The sequence below is a fragment of the Halichoerus grypus genome, chromosome 9, assembly GCF_964656455.1.
Source record: "Halichoerus grypus chromosome 9, mHalGry1.hap1.1, whole genome shotgun sequence".
Taxonomy (NCBI): domain Eukaryota; kingdom Metazoa; phylum Chordata; class Mammalia; order Carnivora; family Phocidae; genus Halichoerus; species Halichoerus grypus.
Window position 1 is genome coordinate 59,904,256 of NC_135720.1, and position 26,066 is coordinate 59,930,321.

Sequence of the window (26,066 nt, forward strand, 5' to 3'; positions counted from 1 at the left end):
TTGAGCAGTTATGCATTTATCTAGAGGAAATAAATCAACTGTGAATAAATGCATGTTTACCAAAATGGTTGTTTTACAGTGCATTTAGTTCTGATATTTATAAAGTTGATATTCACAGAATAACTTTAGTTTGGAATTCTATATAGTTTAGACATCAGTCACATGTGGAGACAAAATGAAAATGTGCAATATTTTTTATGTAGGTGAGCTAACACAATGTACCTAATTGCAGAATTATCAGATTAATTTGTAATAGATAAGTTGTATAACATTTTCATATCTTAAAATGTTTTTTAGATCAATCTTCAGGTGAAACTATTTTCAAAATAAAATTCTACAGAAAAGTTCTGTTGGCTATGATACGCACATTTTTGGGCAAGACAAATGACTAGAGCCAAAAATAATATTTGACAGTTTTATTTACTCTGCCATAATATGCAAGCTTCTTATCATTGAAATCTGTATTTTTTAAAACACAGTCATGATATATGTGATTATTAGTAGATATATCAGTGTTAGAATTAGATATTTGGGTTTTTTAGGTTTTATGGATAATTTAGAGAATTCATCATTTCACTGACATGTAATGAAGTAGGTTTACCTTAGTGGTAAGATTTTATAAAATAGGGCTTCCATGATTTGGGATGTGAATGCTAACACACATAAGTTAAATAGATACATAATTTGGTTATGAAATCTAAAATGACACCACCAGAAAATCAATAGATTCAATTTTTGAGACAATCATTGGTCTGAATTGGTTAATAAAACTGTCTTGGGGTTCTCTTTTAAAATATTTCTAGTGTGTTAATCATACTTGTTTTTGTGCAATGGGGGTAAACCACACCATTAAGAGAATAAAATGTAATTTGGAAGAGGTAATTACGAGATTTGTTTCATGAAGGCCCCAAAATATAAATAAAGACTGGTGTGGAATCTCAGTGTATATGTTTTCTGCCATTGTAACATGTCTTTTTTTAGCATCTGTTTCTAATGGTATAATACACAATAGGTGAACTTCCCAGACATAGTCTATTTTTTTTTAGTGTCTAAGTTACCGTTTCTTCAAAGAAACACACCAAGTATAATTAATTAGTAGGTGAGATTTTTTATTTTATGTGGGAATTTTTACATAGGAATTGTATAAGGTTCAAGTTCTGTAATACTGTCTTATGGAAACCTTTACATTTAAATGGAGCTTTTCTCTTATATACATTAAAGTCTATTTTCATTTATTGAAGTCTCTAAAATGTACTAATCATGGTTTAATGGAAATACTAGATCCCTTGGATTGTCCTGACTCTGCTGCTTAATATATTTTGGGCAAATCACATAAACACTATGAGCCTCAATTTCTTCAACTGTGGAAGGGGGGAATTCAGTTATTTCTAAGGTCTTGAATACTTGTAGCCCTTAAGTTTTTCAGTTTTAAGTAGAATTTGGCTGTGATGTCTAACACTCTAAAGAAAACAGGCTTTTTTAGCCCTTAACATAACTCGTGTGATGAGTTACATTATATACCACAAAGGTTTATCAGGTATTATCTATAGAGTTTTCCTCTAAATACACAAAGGATTAAATCTGCCACAATCTGATTATGGTAGTATAAATTGAAATTATCCTAAGTTACCAATTTATGTGGAATTCTGTAAATATGAAAATTTACCAGTTAAACTCTGAGTAGGTTTATATCATTTCAAAGGGATAAAACTGTTAGCTGTAAGGGAGCCCTTTACCCTTAATTTGAATGAGAAAAATTTTTATAAGTAGTGAATTTCACAATACTAAATTTTTAGTTTTATAATAAAATAAATTGTAGACGCTGATTTACAACACATGGGTGAGAACATAGCAATCGTCTTCTCCCAACAATGGCCATATACCACATTACAACTGCTAGTCTTACCAACACAACTCTGGGTTTAAGCATCATTGGAAGAGACTTTGTTGATATTTGTAGAGAAGACTATAATGAGCTAGTTTTGCTTATCTGGGCCAAACTAGTGGATATTAAAGAGGCTTTTGTTTCGTGTCAGTATTATGGCAAATCACTGATTGCTTTTGTTGAATTGAAAAGGTAATGGGAAGACTCTGAAGCCCAGTGAAGAGGTACATTCAAAGAACGTACATTTAAATAAAGCTTTTAAAACTTTATTTAATCATACTTGCACTCTTTTTCCTTGGATTTGTCATTCCAACAAATATAACACATGCTAAATGTTCTTTTGTGCCAGAGCTTTGTGCCTTCATTTGAAGAGATGGTCATGTGTCCTGAGAGAGGAACTCTGAAGAGGATATAAAAAAATCTTCAGCCACTTAGGAGGAGGTCAATATTTTACTAAGAAGCCATAAGCGAAATACAGTTACTGAGCATTAGATTTAACTAATTCAAAGAACCTTTTACCAATTTGACCCTGCCTGTTGAAAATGTACAATGATTTTTTGCCTTTAATCTTGGAAATACATCATTGCTCTTACTCGAGGAAAGGCTTTTGTACATTTAGAAGTAAAGTATTAACTGATCACCGTTTTAGTTTTCAATGAGGTTTGCCTAGCTTGAGTCCTACTACATAATGTATGCCCTATCCAGAATATTACCAGGTCACTTGGAGAAACTAAATTTTCAGTTTAGACTTTTAGCCCTCTGCCATTTGAGTGCCTTGAAAGGGGAAAAAAATCCTACCTTTAGAAAAGAAGTGCTTCCATGCATTTGGGATTCTAAGGGTCAGTGGCTTAAAGGAGTATAAATGTCTTTGGGACACCTGTGTTAAATATGAAATAATTAGAGCTACACAAGAACAAAAGCTAGTTTACGTAGTACGAAGTAGCAGGATCCATGACTACTTTGGCCGTGAGGTTTGAGGTGGTCATATAAAAATAGGCATAATAGAGACTTTTGGAAGTTCTCTTATGATAACATAGTTGCATGCACAACTTGACGGAAGTTGAGCGTGAAGAGTAATTATAGTCCCACGTATGTAACACCCATTAATGCAACCATGGTTAGACTGGTTCCAGACAGTGCGAGAGTGGATCTCGGAACCTTTCTGTTGGGGATCTTTTGCGGGAGGGACCGGAAAGGAGGTGGGTCCTTTCACGATGTGGCGAGGCCGCAAGCTGAGCTCCTCCGGGAATCGGTTTTTAGGAGTGCTTAGATCTAGTTGTTGGGGCACACAGGCTGAGGGTGCTCGCTTAACCAGTTCAGCAGGTGAGTGTCGCTTAACCAGGTCGGCATGGTGAAGGTCCCTCACACACCCACCGTGCGGGCCGCTGTTCTGCGCAGGCGCGGGAGAGGGCGGCCGGCTGTCGCTGAGCTCCGCGCAGGGTCAGCGCAAGACTTGACTACTTTCGGTCCGGTCCCTCGCTGTCGGCTGAACACCCGGCCTGGGCTCTCGCCCTCCTCTTCCCGGAGACTGGGAAAAATAACAGGACTACTGGTCCTGGCCGAGGAGGGCACAGCCTCCTGGCCGCCGCCATGTATCCAGCGACCTGTGCCTTTTTTTGGTTGAGCGCTTGGCTCGGAAGCCGGCCACCACTCTATGCCTGCTGGAGTCTAAAGGTCATGTGCTTTCTTCCTTTGCAGCAGCGAGAAAAGACACCAGCTGCTGTCTCATAGTTCTTGATAGCGTTGTATTTGTGTTTTGTTTGCACATATCTTGCCTTTTTTCAGAAAGAATTTAAGGCAGCCATACTGCTTTTTTTTGGTTAATTCAACAAACCCTATTGGCAAATAAGATCAAGAAAATAACGCACTGAACCTGATGCTTGTAGAAGACAGTTTGATTATTTAACTTCCAGTATTAACCAGAAAGTTAAGTTTACCCTTTATATGAAACTCATTTAACAAATACTGTGTGCCAGGCACTGGGAGTTTGTTTGCTTTTAAGATTTATTTATTTTTAGAGAATAAGAGCCAGCCTCTAAGGGCGGGGGCGCAGAGGGAGAGAGAATCTCAAGCGGACTCCCCTCTGAGTCCGTTGATGGGCAGAGCGTGATCCCTAGATCTGGAGATCATGACCGGAGGCTAAACCAAGAGTTGGACACCCAACCAGCTGAGCCACCCAGGCGTGGCAGGCACTGGGAATTTTTAAATGAACGATACCTCAGAGGTCTCTTTAAAAAATGTTAGAACTGAAATTAGGATATAATGGGTCAAACGGGAAATTTATAGGCCCATGAATAGAATTGGTAAGTTGGTGCTCTAATACAATGAAAAATAGTGCAGCCAATAAAAATGATTTAAATCAATGTGTGTCTACATGGAAAAATGATTCGGATATAGCGTTAAGAAAGTTACAAATCAGTATTATGATCTTAGATATATAAATGGAGCTATATGGAGAGAACAGAGATACATCGAAATTTTAGCAGTGATTATATGCGGTGGAGGTGGTTATCCATCATTTTATCATTATATATTTTCAGAATTTATTTTTTCAGCAAACATGTCTTTTATAATCAGAAATTTAGAAAAAAATATAAATATTTTCAGATTTGGGGACTGAGTATAGAAGGAGCATCTAATACATATTTGGGATCAGGGAAAGTTTTTGAACAAGGTATTTAGGAAGCTGTCTTGAGGGAGTTGGGCAATTTTGGAAGTCGTTGGAGTGGCCAAAGGACTAACTTGAGTATCTGTGAGATTTCTGGGAAAGTGCAAAGTGTTCCTTGAAAAGGAAGGCTGGAGGTGAGGGCAGAGACTGGCAGGGGATGAGAGAGACTTTTTAGGCCATGACAAGTCTATGAAAGGCTACGTATACCTCCTGAGATTGACTTTACCTTGAGGACAGTGGGAAATTACTGAATGAGCAATATAATCAGACTTCTATTTAAGAAAGAACACTTGGCAACTGTGTAGAAAGTGGAATGGTGGCAGGCGAGACTAGGCTCAGGGAGACCTTAAGAGTAATCCAGACAATAAATGATGATTGCTGGAACTAAGGTATTGGCAGAGTAGAGGTTTTGTTCACTGTCGGCATGGCACATTATAGGCTCTGAATAAATGATGTTTTGAATGAATTAAATGAAGTTTTCCTCCATTTCTTTAAAATCTCAAATACCAAAATGATCACACATTCAAAGTAGAGAAGAAATCGGTAACATTCTATTTATTAATACAAACTCAGTTTCTGTCAGTTGTGGTGTGGTGGTTGTTAAAGCTCTTGAGAATTCTGGCAATACTGATAACTGAGAGGCTAATTTTACAGAAATAGGGGAGGAGAAGGGAAGGTAGGGGTCATCACTGAGTACAGAGCAGGGACTGTGTTAAAATCTCTGATGTGCAGTTTCATAATAGTAACAACATATATTTTTATCTATGTATCACAGTTTACATAATTCTCTATAATAACATTTCATTTATCTGCCTAAAGTCATAAAGAAGGTAGTATTTGAACTAGGTCTTAGAGGTAGTATAGATAGAAATGGTGGAAGAGAGAGTAACATGAGCAAAGGCCTAGAAGCACAAACTGTTTTTTTGTATGTGTGATAATGTTGAAATGGCCTTGGGCCAGACTGTGAAGATCCTACTAAAAAACAAAACAAAATTTAAAAAACAAAAAGCTCAAGAGAAAAATATTCAGACTGTGAAAAGACAAGTCATGAAATATAAATGACCATTTGTCTTAGTCCATTTGAATACTATAACAAAATACCACAGACTGGTGGTTTATAAACAACAGAAATTTATTTCTCATAGTTCTGGAGCCTGGGAAGTCCAAGATTCGGTGTCTGGTAAAAGCCCATTTCCTGGTTTATCGATGGAGCCTTCTTGCTGTGTCCTCACGTGGTAGAAGAGGCGAACTTGCTCTCTGGGTTCTTTTATAAAGACACTAAACCAATCATGAGGGCTCTGCCCTCATGACCTCATCACCTCCCAAATGCCCTACCTTCTAATATCATCACTTTAGGGGTTAGGATTTCAACGAATAAATTTGGGGAGGACACAGACATTCAGACCATAGCACCATTAAGTTAAGAAAGGATACTTAGCCTCATTTATGATAAACTCAGATAACACTGAGATACCATGTTCACCTATTGGATTATCAAAGATAAAAAATTTTGATAATACGTTGCATGAGTGACTATCAATGTATTATTGGTGTGGGTAAGCCAACACTAGAAACTGGTTTTACCCATGGGGTGGGGACCTGGTTCAACATCTATGAGTGGCAATTACAAATTTATAAATGCACATGCCATTTAACAGTAATTCTTGGGATTTCACCTACAAGTACTCTCTAAAATATATGAAATTACCTATGGAATTCAATCTTATGTTTTTGGAATAGCAAAAACTTTTGAATAACCTAAATAAATGTCCATTAATAGGAGACTGCTTAAATAAACTATGAGAGGGCGCCTGGGTGGCTCAGTTGGTTAAGCGACTGCCTTCGGCTCAGGTCATGATCCTGGAGTCCCTGGATCGAGTCCCGCATTGGGCTCCCTGCTCAGCAGGGAGCCTGCTTCTCCCTCTGACCCTCCCCCCTCTCATGTGCTCTCTCTCTCTCATTCTCTCTGTCTCAAATAAATAAATAAATAAAATCTTTAAAAAAATAAAAATAAAAATAAAAAAATAAACTATGAGAGAGCCATATAATGAATTACTGTGCAGCTCTAAAAAGAAAGAAAGGAAGTTCTTCGTGCTTGGTATGCAAAAATCTCTACAATACCTTGATAGGTAGAAAAAGCAACGTAGGAGGGGTACTTTGTAGTATAACCTTTTGTGTTTTTTAATTTTTAAAAATTAATTTTTTATTTTGAAATAATTTAAGACTTATGAGAAGTTGCAAAAACAGTACAGAAATTTCCATGTGCCTTTCATCCTATTCTTCAGTGATAATATCTTACCTAACCATAATACATTGTAAAAGTCAGAAAATTGACATTAGTATGATACTATTACTAAACCACAGACCTTATTTGGATTTTACCACCTTTACATGCACTCATTTGTGTGTGTGTGTGTATTGTGTGTGTGTGTGCATGCACATGCGTGTTACCACATATATAGATTTGTGTAATAACTACTACAATCAGGATGTGGAACTGTTCATAATCACAAAGAAATTTCCTGGTACTACTCCTCTGTAGTCAGACCCTACCCTGACCTTAACCCTTGGTAATCATTGATTTGTTCTCCGTTACTATAATTTTACCATTGCAAGAATGTTATATAAATGGAATCGTACAGTATGTACCTCTCAAAATTGTCCCCCCCAGCATAAATACCCTTGAAATCTATCCAAGTTCTTGTATCAAAGGTTATTCCTTTTGATTTCTGATTAGTATATTTCACAGTTTGTTTAAGCCATTCACCTATTTTGGGATATTTTGGTATTTCTGGTTTTTGGCTATTACGAATAAAGCTACTATTGACATTTATATACAGGTTTTTTGTGGACGTAAGTTTTCACTTCTCCGTGATAAGTGTCCAAGAATGCAATTGTTTTGTATGATGTGTATGTTTAACTTTTATAGAAACTGCTAAACCACTTCCCATAGTGTCTGTATCACTTTACATTTCCACTAGCAATGTATAGGAGATCTAGTTGCTTTCATATCCCAGTGCACCCTTGGTTATACCAGGATGGTTATATTTTAGCCAACTTGATAGGTATGTAGAGGCTTTCATTTGCATTCCCCTAATGGTTGTTGATATTTCACATCTCTTCATGTGCGTATTTGCATCTGTATATCCTCTTTGATGAATTGTCTGTTCATGTCTTTCTATACCCATTTTATAATAACCAGACCCATTGTATAATTGGGTTGCTTGGTTTGTTGTTTGTTTTATGGGAGTTGGGTTTTACTGTTGAGTTTAAAGAATATCCTCATATACTCCAGATATAAGTCCTTTGTGGGGTATGTGTTTTGTAAATATTTCCTCCCTGTCTGTGATTTGTCTTTTCTTTTTCTTAACAGGGTCTTTTGCAGGGCAAAAGTTTTCAATTCTAAGTCCAATTTAATCAATATTTTCTATTTTGGATTATGCTTTTGGTGTCAGATGTAAGAAGAACTCTGTGCCTAACCCTAAGTCATGAAGATCTGTGATAGTTTCTTCTAAAAGTATTATGGTTTTGCATTTAGATCAATGATGTATTCTAAGTTTATTTTTATATAAGATTTGAGATTTAGGTTTAAGTTTTCTTTTTTGGTCTATGGTATCCAATTGTTTCAACACCATTTATTGAAAAGACTATTTCTCCTTCATTGAACTGCTTTTCACCAGTGTCAAAAAATCAGTTGGGTGAACTTTATAATGTCCCTAGTAATTTTCTTTGCTCTAAGGTCTACTTTGTCTAAATATTTATTGAGCAATTGAATGTTCTGCAGTAGAGTAACTACTTCATAAAGCAAGTCTCTATGTAAGTTTGAACATATAGACTGGATGAGTGATTCTTTTAGGATGATACGTATACACACACATATACATACGGATTTTTCTTTTGGAAAGGGTTTTGAGCCTATGTATAAATCCATTTCATGTAGCTAACATGTGACAGAATTTGAACTAGTTTTGACAAAATAATCTCAGAATTAATATTATCTTAGTTTAAAAGGGCACATAGTTTTATTTTAAATATCATTTTTTATAATTATGCGGCATAATATTGATGCAGAAACTAATGGTGTGAAAAACTTTTACATATACGTTACTTATTTTTGCCAATTAAAATTTCAGAAATTTCTGATTAGAGTTAAATGGCAGAATGCAAGATCTTTATTTTATTTTTATTTATTTTTATTTTTTAAAGATTTTATTTATTTATTTGACAGAGAGAGACACAGCAAGAGAGAGAACACAAGCAGGGGGAGCAGGAGAGGGAGAAGCAGGCTTCCCACTGAGCAGGGAACCTGATGCAGGGCTCGATCCCAGGACCCCAGGATCATGACCTGAGCCAAAGGCAGATGCTTAATGACTGAGCCACCCAGGCGCCCCAAGATCTTTATTTTATATTTTAGAATAAAATCCAAAAGTAAGGGGAAAACCCTTCTGTTTATCAATTGTAATAAGAGATTGCCATGTAAAATAGTTTCTTCAATTACATGCATATTAGGGATTTATAGTGTGCAGAGCTTTCTCTAGACATTTAATTTTTATTTTCAGAGGCGCCTGGCTGGTTCAGTTGGTTAGAGCATGTGACTTTTGGTTTTGGGGTCGTGAATTTGAGCCCCACGTTGGGCATGGAGATTACTTAATAATTTTGTTTTCAATTTATTCAGAGAATCAGTTCAGTTGGATTCCACAAAGTAAACCATGGGTTTTCAGTGACTACAGAATCATGTGGTTCAAATCCTACAGAATGACTTTTGCCTGCTTGAATAGAATGAAAATTTACAGGTAAGTTTATTCATTACTGTGGCAAATATTTACGTAATTATGTACAGTAATAGTTTGGTATTGATTATGTTTAATAAACACTGCTAGTATGAAATAGCTTATGTGGTTTGATTAAGGTATCTTTTATTTATCTAAATATTCTTATTCTTCTAACAACTTTTACATCTGGAAAGTTTCAAACCTACAGAAAAGTTGTAATACAGTATACATGTAGAGCATACCCTTCATCTATATTCAAAGGTAGCTTTTATTTTTAATGTAGGACTGTATTACCTGGAGAAATACTTTTTACTTCCTCACTTGTGACAAGACACAACTAATACAGTGCTTAAAATCATAAATGATTTGGGTACAACATAAATATGGTAAGGTAGATAGCTATACAATTCTAGGTGGTAAGATTGAATCAAAGTAATATCTTTCTGTAGTTGTATTTTATAAACCAATTTCTAACCTTGTGAAAAATATTGCATAGAGTTAAGGTATGAACTCTGTTTTCCAAGTGCATGCTCTACTTCTTGTAAATAAGCTAGCTCCTTTAAAATTAGGTGTATGTGAAATCATTGGTAGTCAACTGAGCAACCACCTACTGTTACCTGTTGTATGTTAGTCATTGATTATTGAGGCTTTGTATGAAGCACAGAAAAAGATGGTAATATTCATAAGGTAATATTAAAGAAGCATGATATTTAACTCTTAAAAGGATAATAAGTCATCAATGTAGAATGTACTCTATGTAGCTAAGAAAAACACAGTAAAAATTTGAATAGTATTCCCTATTCTAATGTAACAACCTTATTCTTTTTTATCCAAGAACTTCTGGAGGATTTTCCTATTATATACTTTGACATGGAATTTGGTATAGTGTCTGATTTGTTTGGTCCCTGTTTGATCCCATTTGATTTTTAAAAAAAAATTAGGTGAATTATATACTTTTCTGGGCCTTCTGTATTAGATTATTTATTTGACATATGTTTCCCAAGTCCCAACTGTGTTCTAGGAACTGTGCTAGTCACTAGGAATAAAATGGTAAATGAGACAGTCCATACCTTGCCCTCATGATGTTTAGTGGGGAGACATGATCAAATTGTCACATAGCTCCATGAAGAAATATAAAGTTATATGGGAGTTAAAATAGGGGAATTGTACAAATTGTACTTTGTACAAAGTATCTGAGAAAGGGGCATGTGGGGTCAGTGCAAGGAAATGAAGGAAGGCCCATGGGGCTGGAATGGGGAGGATGAGGAGAGTAGTAGAGAAGAGAGTGCATTTGGGCAAGGAAGAAATTGGGGACCAAATAATTCAGAGCATTGTAGGCCATGCTAAGGATTTTGAGTTGTTTTCCTAATATCACTGGGAAACCATGGAAGTATTTTAAGTGGGAAAATGGCACAATCATATTTATATTTTGGAACACTCTGGATGCATTGTAGGGAACAGATTGAAGGGAGATGCGGTAGGAAGCAGGCGGACTAATTAGAAGGCTAGGGCAATAAATAGTTCAACCAAGAGATGATGGTAGCTTAGACTAGGATGATAGTAGTAGAAATGAAGAGAAGATGGGGCACTTGGGTTCAAATCCTGGCTGTACCATTTACTTAATCTCTCTAAGCCTCACTTTTCTTACCTGTGTAATAGGGATTATGATATGACCTACCTTACAGAGTTGCCAGAATAATTAAATAAGATGACATATGTCGTATATAGAGTTCTTAAATAGTACCCACATTTAGTAAGTGCACAATAAATGGTTACTATTACTATTTCTACTTCTACTACTACTATTCCTGTTATTATGTTATTATCATCATTACTATTAGATATGACCCAGAAGACCAAGTCTTGTAACTTTCCATTTCTGTTGTAATTTACTTTGAAAACAAATCAACTCTCTTCCATCTATGAATATATATATTTGCAGTGTGATTATGAGAAAACCTGGTTTTAAAGCATCAAAAATGAGCCATACATGTATTTAGAATCTAAGAAATTGTAAACTAGAATATCTTTCTGCATGAATAGATCCTATGTTATATTTTTTTAAATGTCTGTGTTTGCCTGGCTCTTCATTTCGACCTCGTAGGTACCCTTGGACAAGACTATACAGTACTTCTCAAAGCACTGTAGACAGCAGTGAGATAAAAACATTCCTGGCCCTGGCTCACAGGTGGTGGGATGAACAAGGAGTATATGCACTTCTTCATTCGATGAATGACCTGAGGGTGCCATTTATTAGGTAACATTCCAGAAACTCTAAGTCTTTTAAAATGCAACTCTTTTCAATAATTTATCTTCTTTTAAGTTTATTTTTCTCTTGGTTTATACCTAAGTTCAAAATGCTACATTTTAATTTTGCTTTAGAAATTAGAGAGATTCTGGGGCAGCTAGCTGGCTCAGTCAGTAGAGCATGTGACTCTTAATCTCAGGATCATGAGTTCAAGCCCCACATTGGGTGTGAAGTGTCCGTAAGATAAAAAAAAAAAAAAAAAGAAAGAAATTAGATCCTTTTCAATATCCATTGTTTGAGCCAGTAATTTTTAAATAACATTACCCAAAATCTAGGCTGCTTTTATTAACTAACTTGAAGCATTTTTGGACAATTTTGGGTTAATTAGAATTAAATCCTTATGAGAAGGAACTAGGATACTATGGCATCGAGGTCATTTTATACTGACTTTGACCTTTAGGCAGTCTTGATAAAGGGGCACCTGGCTGGTACAGTCACCAGAGCATCTAGCTCTTAATCTCAGGGTCATAAGTTCAAGCCCCACATTGGGCGTGGAGCCTACTTAAAAAAAAAAAAAAAAAAAAAAGATATCCTAAGGTATCCTTATTATATATAACATTTTATTTATTTTTTTTAAAGATTTTATTTATTTATTGAGAGAGAGATTGAGCATGAGCAAGGGGGAGGGGGAGAGGGAGAAGCAGGCTCCCTGATGCAGGGCTCAGTTCTAGGACCCTGGGATCATGACCTGAGCTGAAGGCAGATGCTTAACTGACTGAGCCACCCAAGTGCCCCAATATAACATTTATTTTAATATAAATATAATTCAAATTCATATACAGTCCAATTTAAAAGTATAGTTTACAATACTGTTAGGTCTATATATCTGGGTGTATATGTGTGTACTTGTGTTTGTTTATGTGGTGAAGTGTTACTATGATTATCTTAGAATTAAGTTAACTTGATTTGGATGCCTATTTACATGATCATGAAAACACCACTAACTTAGAAGATCAAGAGAATCCATTTAGAAGGGAATCTAGGCAAAATCTCAAAATATAGATCTCCAGTATGCTGCTTCTAAGCCCTGTAAAATAACCTATTTGTTGCTGACTTGAAATGGGTCTAACAAGTACTGACAATGTAGCTAATAGATTCCTCCTTTGACATGCTATCTCAAGCAAATAAAATTAGGTGAATCTAAACTAGATTGTTTTTAAAGTTTTTCTTTAGATTATTAGTGAAGTAATAGTTAACGCATAATTATTACTAGTTTATTTCAAGAGCTTTACTTGAAACCTCCTTCCTGCTTTTGATTATTAAAAAAAGTCTTTAATGCTGAAAATAAAAGGTCTGTTTACCCCCAAATATCAATAATCCATTTAAAATGAGAGTTTAATATATCCTTGAAAATTGTACACATTTAAGATTTTACTGACAAAATTAACAATTTGTTTTTTTTATGTTTTGGATTTTTAAAAAAGAGACAATCTTTTAAAAACAGTTGCTCAGCACCAGCCAGGACAACCTTTGTCTGGGATCAAGATTCTTGATGTTGGCTGTGGTGGTGGATTATTAACTGAAGTAAGTGGTTTACAACTTTCCTGCCATTTTTAACTGGGAAAAAAATTGAGAAAAAGTAGGCCTGTGACTCATTTATCCTTTTAACAAGTAGTATTGTTTATTTAAAAAAATGAATAATATTCTTAATATTTTTACCATCACAAAACTAATATATGCTTTTCACTTTCTTAAAAAATATATAAAAATTTCAGAAAATTATAGAGAGGATTTTTGCGGTGTTTTTTGTTTTTTTGTTTGTTTTGCACAAAATTGGACACTGGCCTACCAAATAGCTCTGAAAATTTTGTTGTCTCTTCTAAGAGATTGGGCAATTTCCACTGGTTTAAAATGCAATGATAAGCCATTCTTTTGCACTTGCTTCAATATCAAAACCTAACAGAGTACTGCCTGCTCAGGGTGCCCTCCCCTTCTTAGGTGCTTTAGAGTGCTTGGAAGAACACACACTCACCTTCTGTAAAAAATATTTGCCTCAACTTGTAGTATATTTATGCCCTGCAGCTCTATTTTGTAGTCTTCTATCAACACAATAACTTCCGTGCACTTTAAATATGTTAATACTCTATTATGTGTGTGTAAATGTACCTATAAAATACAGAACTCCCCTCTCAAATGGTTCTTCATAAGTTTTTTATTGTTGTGATTATTGTTCCCTCTTGAGCTTTTTATTATGGTAATTGTCAAATGTGTACAAACTAGAGAAAATGATATAATGAACTTCCACGTACCCATAAACGATCTCCAATAATTATCCTCTCATGATTAATCTTGTTTCCTTTTTGATAAGCTCTTTATTGCTAACATGTATTCTGTTTTCTTCTTGAGGATAACAGTTTTTTTATCCTATTAGCCTCTAGGGCGGCTCGGAGCTTCGGTTATTGGAATCGATCCTGTGGCTGAGAACATTAAGACAGCACAGCACCATAAATCATTTGATCCAGTGCTAGATAAGAGGATAAAGTACAGAGCATGTTCCCTGGAAGAGATTGTGGAAGAGACGGCAGAAACGTGTGATGCTGTTGTAGCTTCTGAAGTTGTAGAACACGTGATTGATCTAGAAACATTTATACAGTGCTGCTGTCAAGTGTTAAAAGTAAGACTTACCCGGTTTACTTGTTTGTTTTTTCTTTTGAGTGTGTGTAGGTATCCATAGCAATAAGTGTTTTGTAATACTTGAAACCAGGACGCTAGGATTAGGGGATAGCATCTCTGCTGGGGATTATTTCTGCTTCTCAGCTTGCACTCAGTACTAGGGTTTTCCAGATACAGTATCTTGATATCCAAGGATCTTGAAAAGTGTTGGTGCTGAACACAAATTACAAACAATAGATTTAAATTGGTTTTTTTTCTCTTTGGTATACTCTGGGTTAAATACCTAATAGATATTGAGTGGCAATCACTAAGAAATTGATTGGGATTGATACTTAAAAAACAATAAAAACCATTATTGATTTGTATAAACTGACTTAGGTAGCATTTTTTAAGTAACTTTGTGTGTGATATATATAACAGTTTTCAGCTTATAAAGGAATATTTCATATATATGATCTCACTGATTTTCCCTACAACCAGATGAGGAAGTTAAGCAGGTACTGTTGTGACCAACTTGGACCAAAGGAGATCAGAATTTGAGAGAGGTCAGCGGTCACTTGGCCTTTTTGTTTTTTGGTGTTTTATGGTTTATGGTGTTAATGGTCTCATTATAGTTTTGATTTACATTTCTCTGATGATTAATGATGTTGAGCATTTTTTCATGTGTCTGGTGGTCATCTGTATGTCTTCTTTGGAAAATGTCTACCAGTTCCTCTGTCCATTTTTTAATCAGGTTGTTGTTGTTGTTGTTTTTGGTGTTGGTGAGTTGTAGGAGTTCTTTATATATATTTTGCAGATTAACTCCTTACAAATTTTTTTCCCATTTAGTATGTTGTCTTTTGGTTTTGTTGATGGTTTCCTTTGCTGTGCAAAAGGTTTTTGGTTTGATGTAGTCACAGTTGTTTATTTTTGCTTTCATTTCTCTTGTCTTAGGAAACAGATCCAGAGAAATACTGCTAAGGTTGATGCCCAAGGGATTGCTGCCTATGTTTTCTTTTAGGATTTTTATGGTTTCAGGTCTTAGATTTAGGTCTTTAATCCCTTTTGAGTTTATTTTTATGTATGGTGTAAAAAAGTGGTCCAGTTTAATTCTTTTACATGTAGCTGTCTAGTTTTCCCAACACCATTTTCCATTGTATATTCTTGCCTCCTTTGTTGTAGATTAATTGACCATGTAAGTGTGGGTTTATTTTTGGGTTCTCCATTCTGTTCTATTGATCTGTTTTTGTGCCAGTACATACTGTTTTAATTACTATAGTTTGTAGTACAGTTTGAAATCTTGGATTGTGATACTTCCAAATTGGTTCCTTTTCAATATTTGGGGTCTTTTGGGGTTCCATACAAATTTTAGAATTATTTCTTCTAGTTCTGTAACAAATACTATTGCAATTTGATAGAGATTGCATTGACTCTGTAGGTTGCTTTGGGTAGTGTAGACATTTTAACAATATTCTTCCCATCCATAAGCAAGGTGTATCTTTCCATTTATTTGTGTCGTCTTCGATTTCTTTCATCAGTGTCTTGTAGTTTTCAGAGTTTAGGTCTTTCACCTCCTTGGTTAATTTTATTCCTAGGTATTTAATTCTTCTTGTTGTGATTGTAAATGGCAATTTTCTTAATTTCTCTTTCTGCTAGTTCATTATTAGTATATAGAAATGCAACAGATTTCTGGATATTAATTTTGTATCCTGCACCTTTACTGACTTTATTTTGTTCCTGATCTTAGAGGAAAAGCTTTCAGCTTTTCACCATTGAGTATGATGTTAGCTGTGTGGGTTTTCATATATGGCCTTTATCCTGTTGAGGTATGCTCCCTCTATACCCACTTTGTTGAGAGTTTTTATCATGAACAGATGTTGAATTTTGTCAAATGCTTTTCCCGCATCTCTTGAGATGGTCATATGATTTTCATCCTTCATTTCATTAATGTCTTGTATCACGTTTGTTCATTTGCAGATACTGAACTTTTCTTGCATCCCTGAAATAAATGCCACTTGATCCTGGTGAATGACCCTTTTAAAGTATTGTTGAATTTAGTTATTGGGATATTGGTCTGTAATTTTCTTTTCTTGCAGTGTTTTTGTCTGGTTTTGGTATCAAGGTAATGCTGCCCTTTGTCAAGGAATTTGGAAGCATTTATTACTCTTCTACTTTTAGAATAGCTTGAACAGGATAGGTTTTAACTTTTTAAATATTTGGTAGAATTCCCTTTGAAGCCATCTGATCCAGGACTTTTGTTTGTTGGGAGTTTTTTGATTACTGATTCAATTGTTACTAGTAATTGGTAACGTTCAGATTTTCTATTCCTGATTCAATCTTAGAAGATTGTGTGTTTTGGGGTATTTATCCATTTCTACTAGGTTGTCCAATTTGTTGGCATTTAATTTTTCATAGTGGTCTCTTACAATCCTTTGCATTTCTGTAGAGCTGGTTATAACTTTTCCTCTTTCATTTATTTGGGCCCTCTCTTTTTTTCTTGATGAGTCTGGGTTAAGGTTTATCAATTTTGGTTGTCTTTTCAAAGAACCAGCTGTAAGTTTCATTGATCTTTTCTATTGTTTTTTAGTCTCTATTTAATTTATTTCTGGTCTGATCTTTATTATTTTCTTCCTTCTACTAACTTTGGGCTTTGTTTATTCTTTTCCTGTTTCCTTCAGGTACACAGTTAGGTTGTCTTATTGGAAATTTTTTTTGTTTCTTTGAAGTAAGCCACTGTCATAAACTTCTCTCTTAGAACTGCTTTTGCTGCATCCCAAAGATTTTGAACCATTGTGTTTCCATTTTCATATGTCTCCAGGTATTTTTTAATTTGCTCTGATTTCTTTGTTGACCCATTGGTTGTTTAGTTGCATGTTGTTTAGCCTCCATCTGTTTGTATTTTTTCCAGTTGTTTTTTTTTTTTTAAAGATTTTATTTATTTATTTGACAGAGAGAGACATAGCGAGAGAGGGAACACAAGCAGGGGGAGTGGGAGAGGGAGAAGCAGGCTCCCTGCAGAGCAGGGAGCCCGATGTGGGACTCGATCCCAGGACCCCGGGATCATGACCTGAGCCGAAGGCAGTCGCTTAACCAACTGAGCCACCCAGGCACCCCAGTTTTTTTTTTTTTTTCCTTGTAATTGATTTTTAGTTTCATTCTGTTGTGGTCAGAAAAGATGTTTGGTATGATTTCAATATTCTTAAATTTATTGATTCTTGGGGCACCTGGGGGGCTTAGTTGGTTAAGTGTCTGCCTTCGGCTAAGGTCATGATCCCGGGGTCCTGTGATCAAGCCCCGTGTGCGGCTCCCTGCTCAGCAGGGAGTCTACTTCTCCCTTGCCTTCTGCCCCATCCTCTCCCCTGCTTGTGCACTCGTGCGTGCGCTCTCTTTCTCAAATGAATAAATAGAATCTTAAAAAAAATTATTGATTCTTGTTTTGTGGCATAACGAGATCCATCCTGGAGAATGTTCCATGTGCACTTGAAAAGAATGTGTATTCTGCTGTTTTTATATAAATGTTCTGTATCTCCCTGTTAAGTCTATTTGGTCTAATGTGTCAATCAAAGCAACTGTTTCCTTATTGATTTTCTGTCTGGATGATCTATCTATTGATAGATAGATAAGTGGGATGGGTATTAAAGTCCCCTACTATTATTGTATTACTGGCAATTTCTCCATTTATGTTTGTTAATATTTGCTTTATTTGTTTAGGTGCTTTCATGTTCATTGCATGTAAATTTACAGTTGTTATATTTTCTTGTTGGGTTGATTCCTTTATCATTATTAATATCCTTCTTTGTCTCTTGTTATAGGCTGTTCTGAAGTCTTTTATTTAAAGCTTTTTTTTCTTTGTTTCCATTTGCATGGACTATCTTTTTCTACCCCTTCACTTTCAGCCTGTATGCATCTTTAGGTCTGAAGCCAGTCTCTTATAGGCAGCATATAGATGTTTTTTTTTTTTTTTTTTTTTAATCCATTCAGTCACTCTGTGTCTTTTGATTGGAACATTTAGTTCATTTACATTTGAAGTAATTACTAATAGGTATAGAATTTTGTTAATTGTTTTCTGGTTGTCTTTGTAGTTCTCTGTTCTTTTCTTCTTCTCTTTCTCTCTTTCCTTGTGATTGATGACTTTCTTTAGTGTTATGCTTGGATTCCTTTCTCGTTATTTTTTGTGTGTCTATTAATAGGTTTTTGGTTTGTGGTTATCATGAGGTTCACATATAATATCCTACTTGTATAGCCCTCTATTTTAAGTTGATGGTCACTTAAGTTCAAACACATTGTAAAAGCACTACATTTTTACTACCCCCTCTACGTTTTTATGTATTTGACACCATATTTTACATATTTTTATTTTTTGTATCTCTTAACTCATTTTTGTGGATATAATTGATTTTACTACTTTTGTCTTTTAACTTTCATACTAGCTTTTATAAATGTTTGATCTACTACCTCTACTGTATGTTTTCTTTTACCAGTGAAATTTTTTTTTCCTTTTATAATTTTCTTACTTTCAGTTATGGCCTTTTCTTTTCTGCTTAAAGAAGTCCCCTTAACATTTCTTGTAGGGCTAGTTTGGTGATGAACTTTTAATTTTTGTTTGTCTGGGAAACTCTTTATGGGTCCTTCAATTCTGAATGTTAACCTTTCCAGGTAGAGTATTCTTGGTTGTAGGTTATTCTTTTCAGCTCTTTGAATATATCATGCCACTTCTATCTGGCCTGCAAAGTTTCTGTTGAAAATTAGTTGATAGCCTTATGGGGTTTCCCTTGCATGTAACTATTTGCTTTTCTTTTGATGCTTTTAAGATTCTCTATCCTTAATTTTTTACTTTTTATTGTGTATTTTTTACTTTTTTTAAGGTGTGGATTTCCTTGGATTTATCTTCTTTGGGGCCGCCTGTGCCTCCTGAACCCAGATGTTTGTTTCCTTCCTTAGGTTAGAGAAGTTTTCAGCTATTATTTTTTCCAATAAATTTTCTGCCCTTCTCTCCTTCCTCTCCTTCTGAGATCTAATGCAAATGCTAGTAGACTTGAGGTTGTCCCAGAGGTCCCTTAACCTATCCTTAGTTTTTTATTCTCTCTTTCCTTTTCTTTTCTTTTTCTTTCTTTCTTTCTTTCTTTCTTTCTTTCTTTCTTTCTTTCTTTTTTTTTTTTGCTGTTCAACTTAGGTGCTTTCTACTACCCTGTCTTCCAGATTGCTGACCTATTCTTCTGCATCTTCTAATCTGCTGTTGATTTCCTTGTGTATTTTTCATTTCAGTTATTGTATTCTTCATCTCTGATGGGTTCTTTTTTTATGTTTTCTATCTCTTTCTTGATTTGAACTCTCACTGAGTTCATCCACTCTTCTCAAATCTGGTGAGCATCTTTAGTACCATTACTTTGAGCTCCTTATCAGGTAGATTGCTTATCTCCATTTTGTTTAGTTTTTTTGTTTGTTTGTTTGTTTTTGCTGAAGTTTTAGCTTGTTCTTTCATTTGAAACATATTCCTCTATCTCCTCATATTCTGTGTTTGTTTCCATGTATTAGGTATGTCAGCTATGTACCCTGGTCTTGAAAGTAGTGGCCTTGTGTTAGAAGGCATCATGTGGGGCCCTAGAGTGCCATCCTCCCAGTCACCAGAATCAGACATTCTGGACTCTGTGTGTCCACCTGTGGTGACTGGGCTGTAACTTTGTGCAAGCAGTGGTAGGCAGGGCTGAGCCTCAGCCCAGCTATGCACAGTGACCAGCTGTGACTTCTGTGAGTATACTGGTATACAGGGCGGCTTCCCAGCCATGCTGTCAGAGTGGCTCAGCTGTAATTGCTGCCCACATGCTGGTGTGTGGGGCTGCCCATCCTTCCCGCAGGGAAGGAGTTGCTTTGGAGAGGCCCTGGTCCTGCCTGGGGCTGCCACTAGGTGTGGTGGGGCAGTCATTGCTTTGGGGGAATGCTGATCCTCACCAAGGCTGCCTGCTGGGTGTGGCAGGGCGGGAGTTAATTTAGAGGGGCACTTTCCAGGGCAGGTACATCCACAGGGGAATGCCAGGGCAGGGTGAAGGAGACACTCAGGCTTAGGTGCCAACCCTGCATTTGCACACTCTGGAAAGTGAGTGCTTCCTTCAGTTTTGTTCCTTAGGCATCTCACTTGCCTCACCATAGTCCTAGCCCTGTATGTAATCCATTGTACATTTCTCAAAACTGAGAAATTAACATTGACATTATACTATTAACTATACTACAGACCTTGTTAAATTTCATTAGTGTTTCCACTAATGTCATTTTTCTGTTCAGGATCCAACCCTGGATTCTACATTGCATTTAGTAGCCATGTCTCCTTAGTCTCCTTCATTCTGTAACAGTTTCTTGGTGTTTCCTCTTAAATGAGTTTTATTAGGCTTAGCTTCTATTTTCCAAGCAAAATTTAATTATTACTCTTTGTGTTGTGTGTCAGTCAGTATGTATGAATGGAAGTTCTTTCACACATATTAGGAATGATGGCATTGTGGAATTTAAAACTAATTTTTGCATTAATGGAAAGCCTATTAAGAAAATGACCATTGCTCACCACTGTTTTCTTAGAGTAAGATTTTGTAGGACATAGATTAGATATTCATAAGTGATTTTTTTCCCCAGCTCTATTGAGATATAATTGACATGTAAGTGATTCTTAATAAGATATTTTAGAATACTAGAGTTTTAGAAAAGTTACAATATGTCATGAAATAATACCTTATGTTTCAGTTTTTAATTTAAGGGCACATTGCAGTATTTCAGGATCTCATCTTTCTTTTTGGTTTTGGAGATATATTCTCTCTCTTCATGCACGCACACACACACACACACACAGGTAATTATTAGAATGAATCTTTGACATTTTATCCCCATTAGTCTGATGAGAATATGTAGAAGAGGGAAGTGACATTAATCTTTGCCATTTGTGGGAGTAAATATAGAAAACACCATAAATACAGCCACTAAAAAATGGTAGACTAGGGTTGCCTGGGTGGCTCTGTTGGTTGAGTGTCTGACTCTTGGTTTCGGCTTGGGTCATGATCTCAGGGTCATGAGATAGAGCTCCATGACTGGCTCTGCACTTAGTGGGGAGTCTGCTGGAAAATCTCTCCCTCTCCCTTCCCCCCACTTGTGCTAGCCCTCGTACATGTGTGCTTTGTCTCAAATAAATAAATAAATCTTGAAAAAAAAGAAATGGCAGACTAACTAGACCCATAAATGGTTTGTATTCATCTAAGTGCTTATCTTGATCTCTTCATATTCTTTATACTAATGAAATCAAAACAATATAAAAAAACATTCAAGCCTCAACCGTTAATGTTTTTGTCAGAGAACACTTACTGGCATTACTCACCTGCACAAGATGTGGCGCTGTATGCTGCACGAAACAAGTTAGACTCCGCACCCAAAGAGAAACCAGTGTTGACACACGTCAGACTATAAATGTGGACATGTAACAAGGAAGAGTAGCTGCATCTCATTTCTGTATTTTTATTAGAAAGTATCTGATATGTGCAAAAGCAAGTATATAATATGTCACAGTAGTATGATTTTAAGAGTTGTAAGCACTATTGCATAAACCCAGTGAGTACATCTGTAGTAGACTGCCTTTAATAATGGATTTCCCAAAAGAAAAAAACCATTTTGGTAAATTATACTTTATTTATATTCATGTATCTTAATTACACATAAATTATTTGGAAGGAAGGAGGGTGGGGGAAGCCAAGCTTTACCCAACTGATACTCCTGACATCTAAAATGGTACTTCTGTCTATATATTTTTTTTTAGCCTGGTGGTTCTTTATTCATTACTACAATCAACAAAACACAGCTGTCTTATGCCTTGGGAATTGTCTTTTCAGAGCAAATTACAGGTATTGTACCAAAAGGTACTCACACGTGGGAGAAGTTTGTTTCACCTGAAAAGCTAGAGAGCATTCTGGAATCAAGTAAGTATTAAGAATGTTAACATTTTTCACAGCCTTACTGAACTTTTAATGTATCTATAATTATTAATCACACAACCTGGCACTTAATTAAATGGGCCACTATTCTTTGAATGTTGGTTTCATCTCTCAACTAGATCATAAACTCCTTGAAGTTAGGATTAGGTATTAGATACCATTCTCTCTCACCTGTGGCACCTAACCCAGGGCCAAGCAAATCACAGATGATCAATGAATACTTTTGGGCTGCTTAGTCCTTATTTGTTTAAGGATGAGGTACAAATATCTATTACTTACACATCCTCAGTTGGTCCTATTGAGGTCCTGCATATATCAGCTTATTTTACATATTATTTTTTCTGATTCCTCCATACTCAGGTACACTTGAACTTCCTTGTCACTTTTTATGTATTTTATGCTACTTATAGCATGCCTTATATTATGGTTCTTTTAAGCCCCTATCTGGCCTGTCAGCTCTGTGGAGGCAAGACTGTCTCCTTTTTGTTCTCCCTGCAGTGCCTAGCTCTGCTTTATACATTGTGAGCTCTTGATTTATATGGTGAATTCCTATCAAGTAATAACATTTAGTTGGTGTTTGGTATTCCTGCCGAGTACTTAACTCATGTATGTCTCAGGCTTTTTGTTCACGTAACAGTATATCAGTAAACTTGATTTGGAATATTGGAATAGTATCAATCCAAGGCAATGGAGGAAGTTCTAAGGATTTCTGCAAGTAACATTGTTGAAAACAGAGTAGGAAAAATTATTGTAAGATGCTTTATAGGAACATTCACTTGTTGGCAGATATTTTCTAATAAAAGCTTATGTTTATTAAATACTTACCATTCTGAACATTGGGCTACTTTATATGCATATATCATCTAACAACTCTAGGACTATATGTTCTGTACACGTGAGAACATTGAGATTCAGAAAGGTTAAATGACTTGATGTTGGTCACCATCTAATAAGTGCCAGCCTGGGATTTGAACCCAAGCAGTCTGCTTTAGAGTTTCTGTTCTATGCTATATATAGTAAAGCATGATCTGTACTTGGTTACACAGTATTTTTTCCTATTGAGTCAGGAATCCTTTTTTATTTTTATTTTTTATTTTATTTTTTTTTTTAAGATTTTATTTATTATTATGTCAGAGAGAGAGAGCACACAAGCAGGGGGGGAGGAAGGGAGAGGCAGAGGGAGAAGCAGGCTTCCCACTGAGCAGGGAGCTCGATGCGGGGCTCGATCCCAGGACCCTGGGATCATGACCTGAGCCGAAGGCAGACGATTAACCGACTGAGCCACCCAGGCGTCCCAGGAATCCTTTTTTAATATAGAGTCGCATTAGAATCTTGGCATTTGGAAAGTAATTACATATTAAATCTACTCTTTCTGATTGTTTTTTTCAGACGGTCTGTCAGTTCAAACTGTGGCAGGAATGCTCTACAACCCCTTCTCAGGTTACTGGCATTGGAGTGAAAATACCAGCCTGAACTATGCAGCTCATGCTGTGAAGTCCACAGAACAGGAACACCCAGTGCCTGAGTTTGTTTTCAAAGGGGAAACAGAAGAGCTCAGACATAAAGACTCCACCAACCCAGGTGTGCAGGAAGAGCTGAAGAAGTGAATTGTTTCTAAGGACTATGTATAATATGGCTTGAAAGTCTGACGTTTACATATGTGAAAAACATACACTTTGTCATTTGTGAGTGGATAGTGAAGAAAAGAAAGTCAACAAAAAGGGCTAAAACCTTGGATAAAAGTTTTGGTTGTTTCATCTAATAGCCACTTTCAAGGGATTATTCTGTGGATAAAAAGTTTTGGCAAGGTATTGTGTAATCTGGGCATTTAAATTCCTCAGCCTTTGTTTTATAAATAGGGTATGCATATTTGACTTCACTTTACAGATTATATATATTCATCCAGCATGTATGCACATACGTATATGCCGAAATGTGTTTTAATTTAAAGGAATCTGCATTATCTATGTTCTTTATCAGGTTTTAGCTAAAGGCAGTTATGCTTCTGACTTATGAAAACCAAATATAGTTTTATGCTACTTATATTTGGGAAGACAAAATGTATTTTTTCCTTTAAATTTTAGTATGTTGGAAAGCAAATGGATTGTTAAATCTATGCCGCGTTTGGATTCAAACATTAAAATCAAGAAGTTCAGATGATGTTGGACATACTTCTATACAGTTCCATAAATGTTTTATTGTGACTTTTTTTTTTAAGTAGGAAGGACTTTTTAAAACTCAATTAAAAATTCAGTTATGGAAATTTTCTTCTTTGGCTAACATTTTTATAATTGAAGGGACTAACTTGAAATGTATTTTTATGCTTCTTGAAGTATGTGAGTCCCTGGCTTTTTCTGAAAGTCCAGATGCTCTATATAAAGACATTCATAGAGGCTGTTAACCCAGTGTGACAAACGTGGATTGAATGTGTGTGACCCAGGTGGAAGGTCAGCTTTTTAACTTCCTATCATTTTTCACTTTTACACTCATGTTTCCTGTATTCCTTTGTCAGTGTCTGTTAGAATTAGCTCCTCAGGCAAACACTTCCCAGCCACCTTAGCTTATCATTTGCTTGTTCTCAGCGGCATTATAGGGGAGGAAACTGAAATTTAAAGAATTAAAAGAGGAATTTTAACTTCAGTTGCTGTTGTGTAATTAAGGTGCTAAAAATTAGGAGCTTCCATTGGCCTCCCTTTAAAAGTTAGATTCTTAGTCCGAATTCTAGTAGTTGTTTTTTTTTTTTATTTTATTATGTTATGTTAGTCACCATACAATACATCATTGGTTTTTGATGTGGTGATTCACGATCCATTGTTTTCATATAACACCCAGTGCTCCGTGCAGTACGTGCCCTCCTTAATACCCATCACCCAGCTAATCAACCCCCCCTCCCCCCTCCCCTCTAAAACCCTGTTTGTTTCTCAGAGTCCATAGTCTCTCATGGTTCATCTCTCCCTCCAATTCCCCCTCCCCATTTTTCCCTTCCTTCTCCTCATGTCCTCCATGTTATTCCTTATGTTTCACAAATAAGTGAAACCATATGATAATTGACTTTCTCTGCTTGACTTATTTCACTTAGCATAATCTCCTCCAGTCCCATCCATGTTGATGTAAAAGTTGGGTATTCATCTTTTCTGATGGCTGAGTAATATTCCATTGTATATATGGACCACATCTTCTTTATCCATTCATCTGTTGAAGGGCATCTCGGCTCTTTCCACAGTTTGGCTATTGTGGACATTGCTGCTATGAACATTGGGGTGCATATGGCCCTTCTTTTCACTACATCTGTGTCTTTGGGGTAAATACCCAGTAGTCCAATTGCTGGGTCATAGGGTAGCTCTATTTTTAAATTTTTGAGGCACCTCCACACTGTTTTCCAAAGTGGCTGTACCAACTTGCATTCCCACCAACAGTGTAAGAGGGTTCCCCTTTCTCCACAACCTCTCCAACATTTGTTATTTCTTTCCCTGTCCATTTTTGCCATTCTAACTGGTGTAAGGTGGTATCTCAATGTGGTTTTGATTTGGATTTCCCTGATGGCTAATGATGATGAACATTTTTTCATGTGTCTGTTAGCCATTTGTATGTCTTCTTCAGAGAAGTGTCTTTTCATATCTTCTGCCCACTTTTTGACTTGATTATTTGTTTTTTGGGTGTTGAGTTTGAGAAGGTCTTTATAGATCTTGGATACCAGCCCTTTATCTGTAGTGTCATTTGCAAATATCTTCTCCCATTCTGTGTGTTGCCTCTTTGTTTTGTTGACTGTTTCCTTTGCTGTGCAGAAGCATTTTATCTTGATGAAGTCCCAAAAGTTCATTTTTGCTCTTGTTTCACTAGCTTTTGGAGATGTATCTTGAAAGAAGTTGCTGTGGCC

The 26,066-nt window shown here is 36.0% G+C and overlaps 1 protein-coding gene across 3 annotated transcripts; it reads left to right on the plus strand.

Moving 5' to 3' along the window:
• Positions 1-3,055: 3,055 nt before the first annotated feature.
• On the plus strand, positions 3,056-24,829 carry COQ3 (coenzyme Q3, methyltransferase). Of its 3 annotated transcripts, none has more exons than XM_078054958.1 (7): positions 3,056-3,208; positions 9,229-9,346; positions 11,430-11,582; positions 13,058-13,157; positions 14,005-14,247; positions 22,015-22,174; positions 23,579-24,829. In XM_078054958.1, the coding sequence occupies exons 1-7, from the start codon at positions 3,100-3,102 to the stop codon at positions 23,794-23,796; spliced, it is 1,101 nt and encodes a 366-aa protein (XP_077911084.1). In that variant the 5' UTR covers positions 3,056-3,099; the 3' UTR covers positions 23,797-24,829. The 3 variants fall into 3 exon arrangements, with proteins under 3 accessions (XP_077911084.1, XP_077911086.1, XP_077911085.1); XM_078054960.1 differs by lacking the exon at positions 3,056-3,208 and adding an exon at positions 3,323-3,559; XM_078054959.1 differs by lacking the exon at positions 3,056-3,208 and adding an exon at positions 3,573-3,811.
• Positions 24,830-26,066: the final 1,237 nt, after the last annotated feature.

Excerpts from the sequence above, each read along its gene's own strand:
- COQ3 (XM_078054958.1), top strand. The coding sequence starts at position 3,100 with ATGTGGCGAGGCCGCAAGCTGAGCTCCTCCGGGAATCGGTTTTTAGGA. Across the intron at positions 3,209-9,228 it reads TCGCTTAACCAGTTCAGCAG|AGAATCAGTTCAGTTGGATT; the intron begins GTGAGTGTCGCT and ends CAATTTATTCAG. Across the intron at positions 14,248-22,014 it reads GCTGCTGTCAAGTGTTAAAA|CCTGGTGGTTCTTTATTCAT; the intron begins GTAAGACTTACC and ends ATTTTTTTTTAG.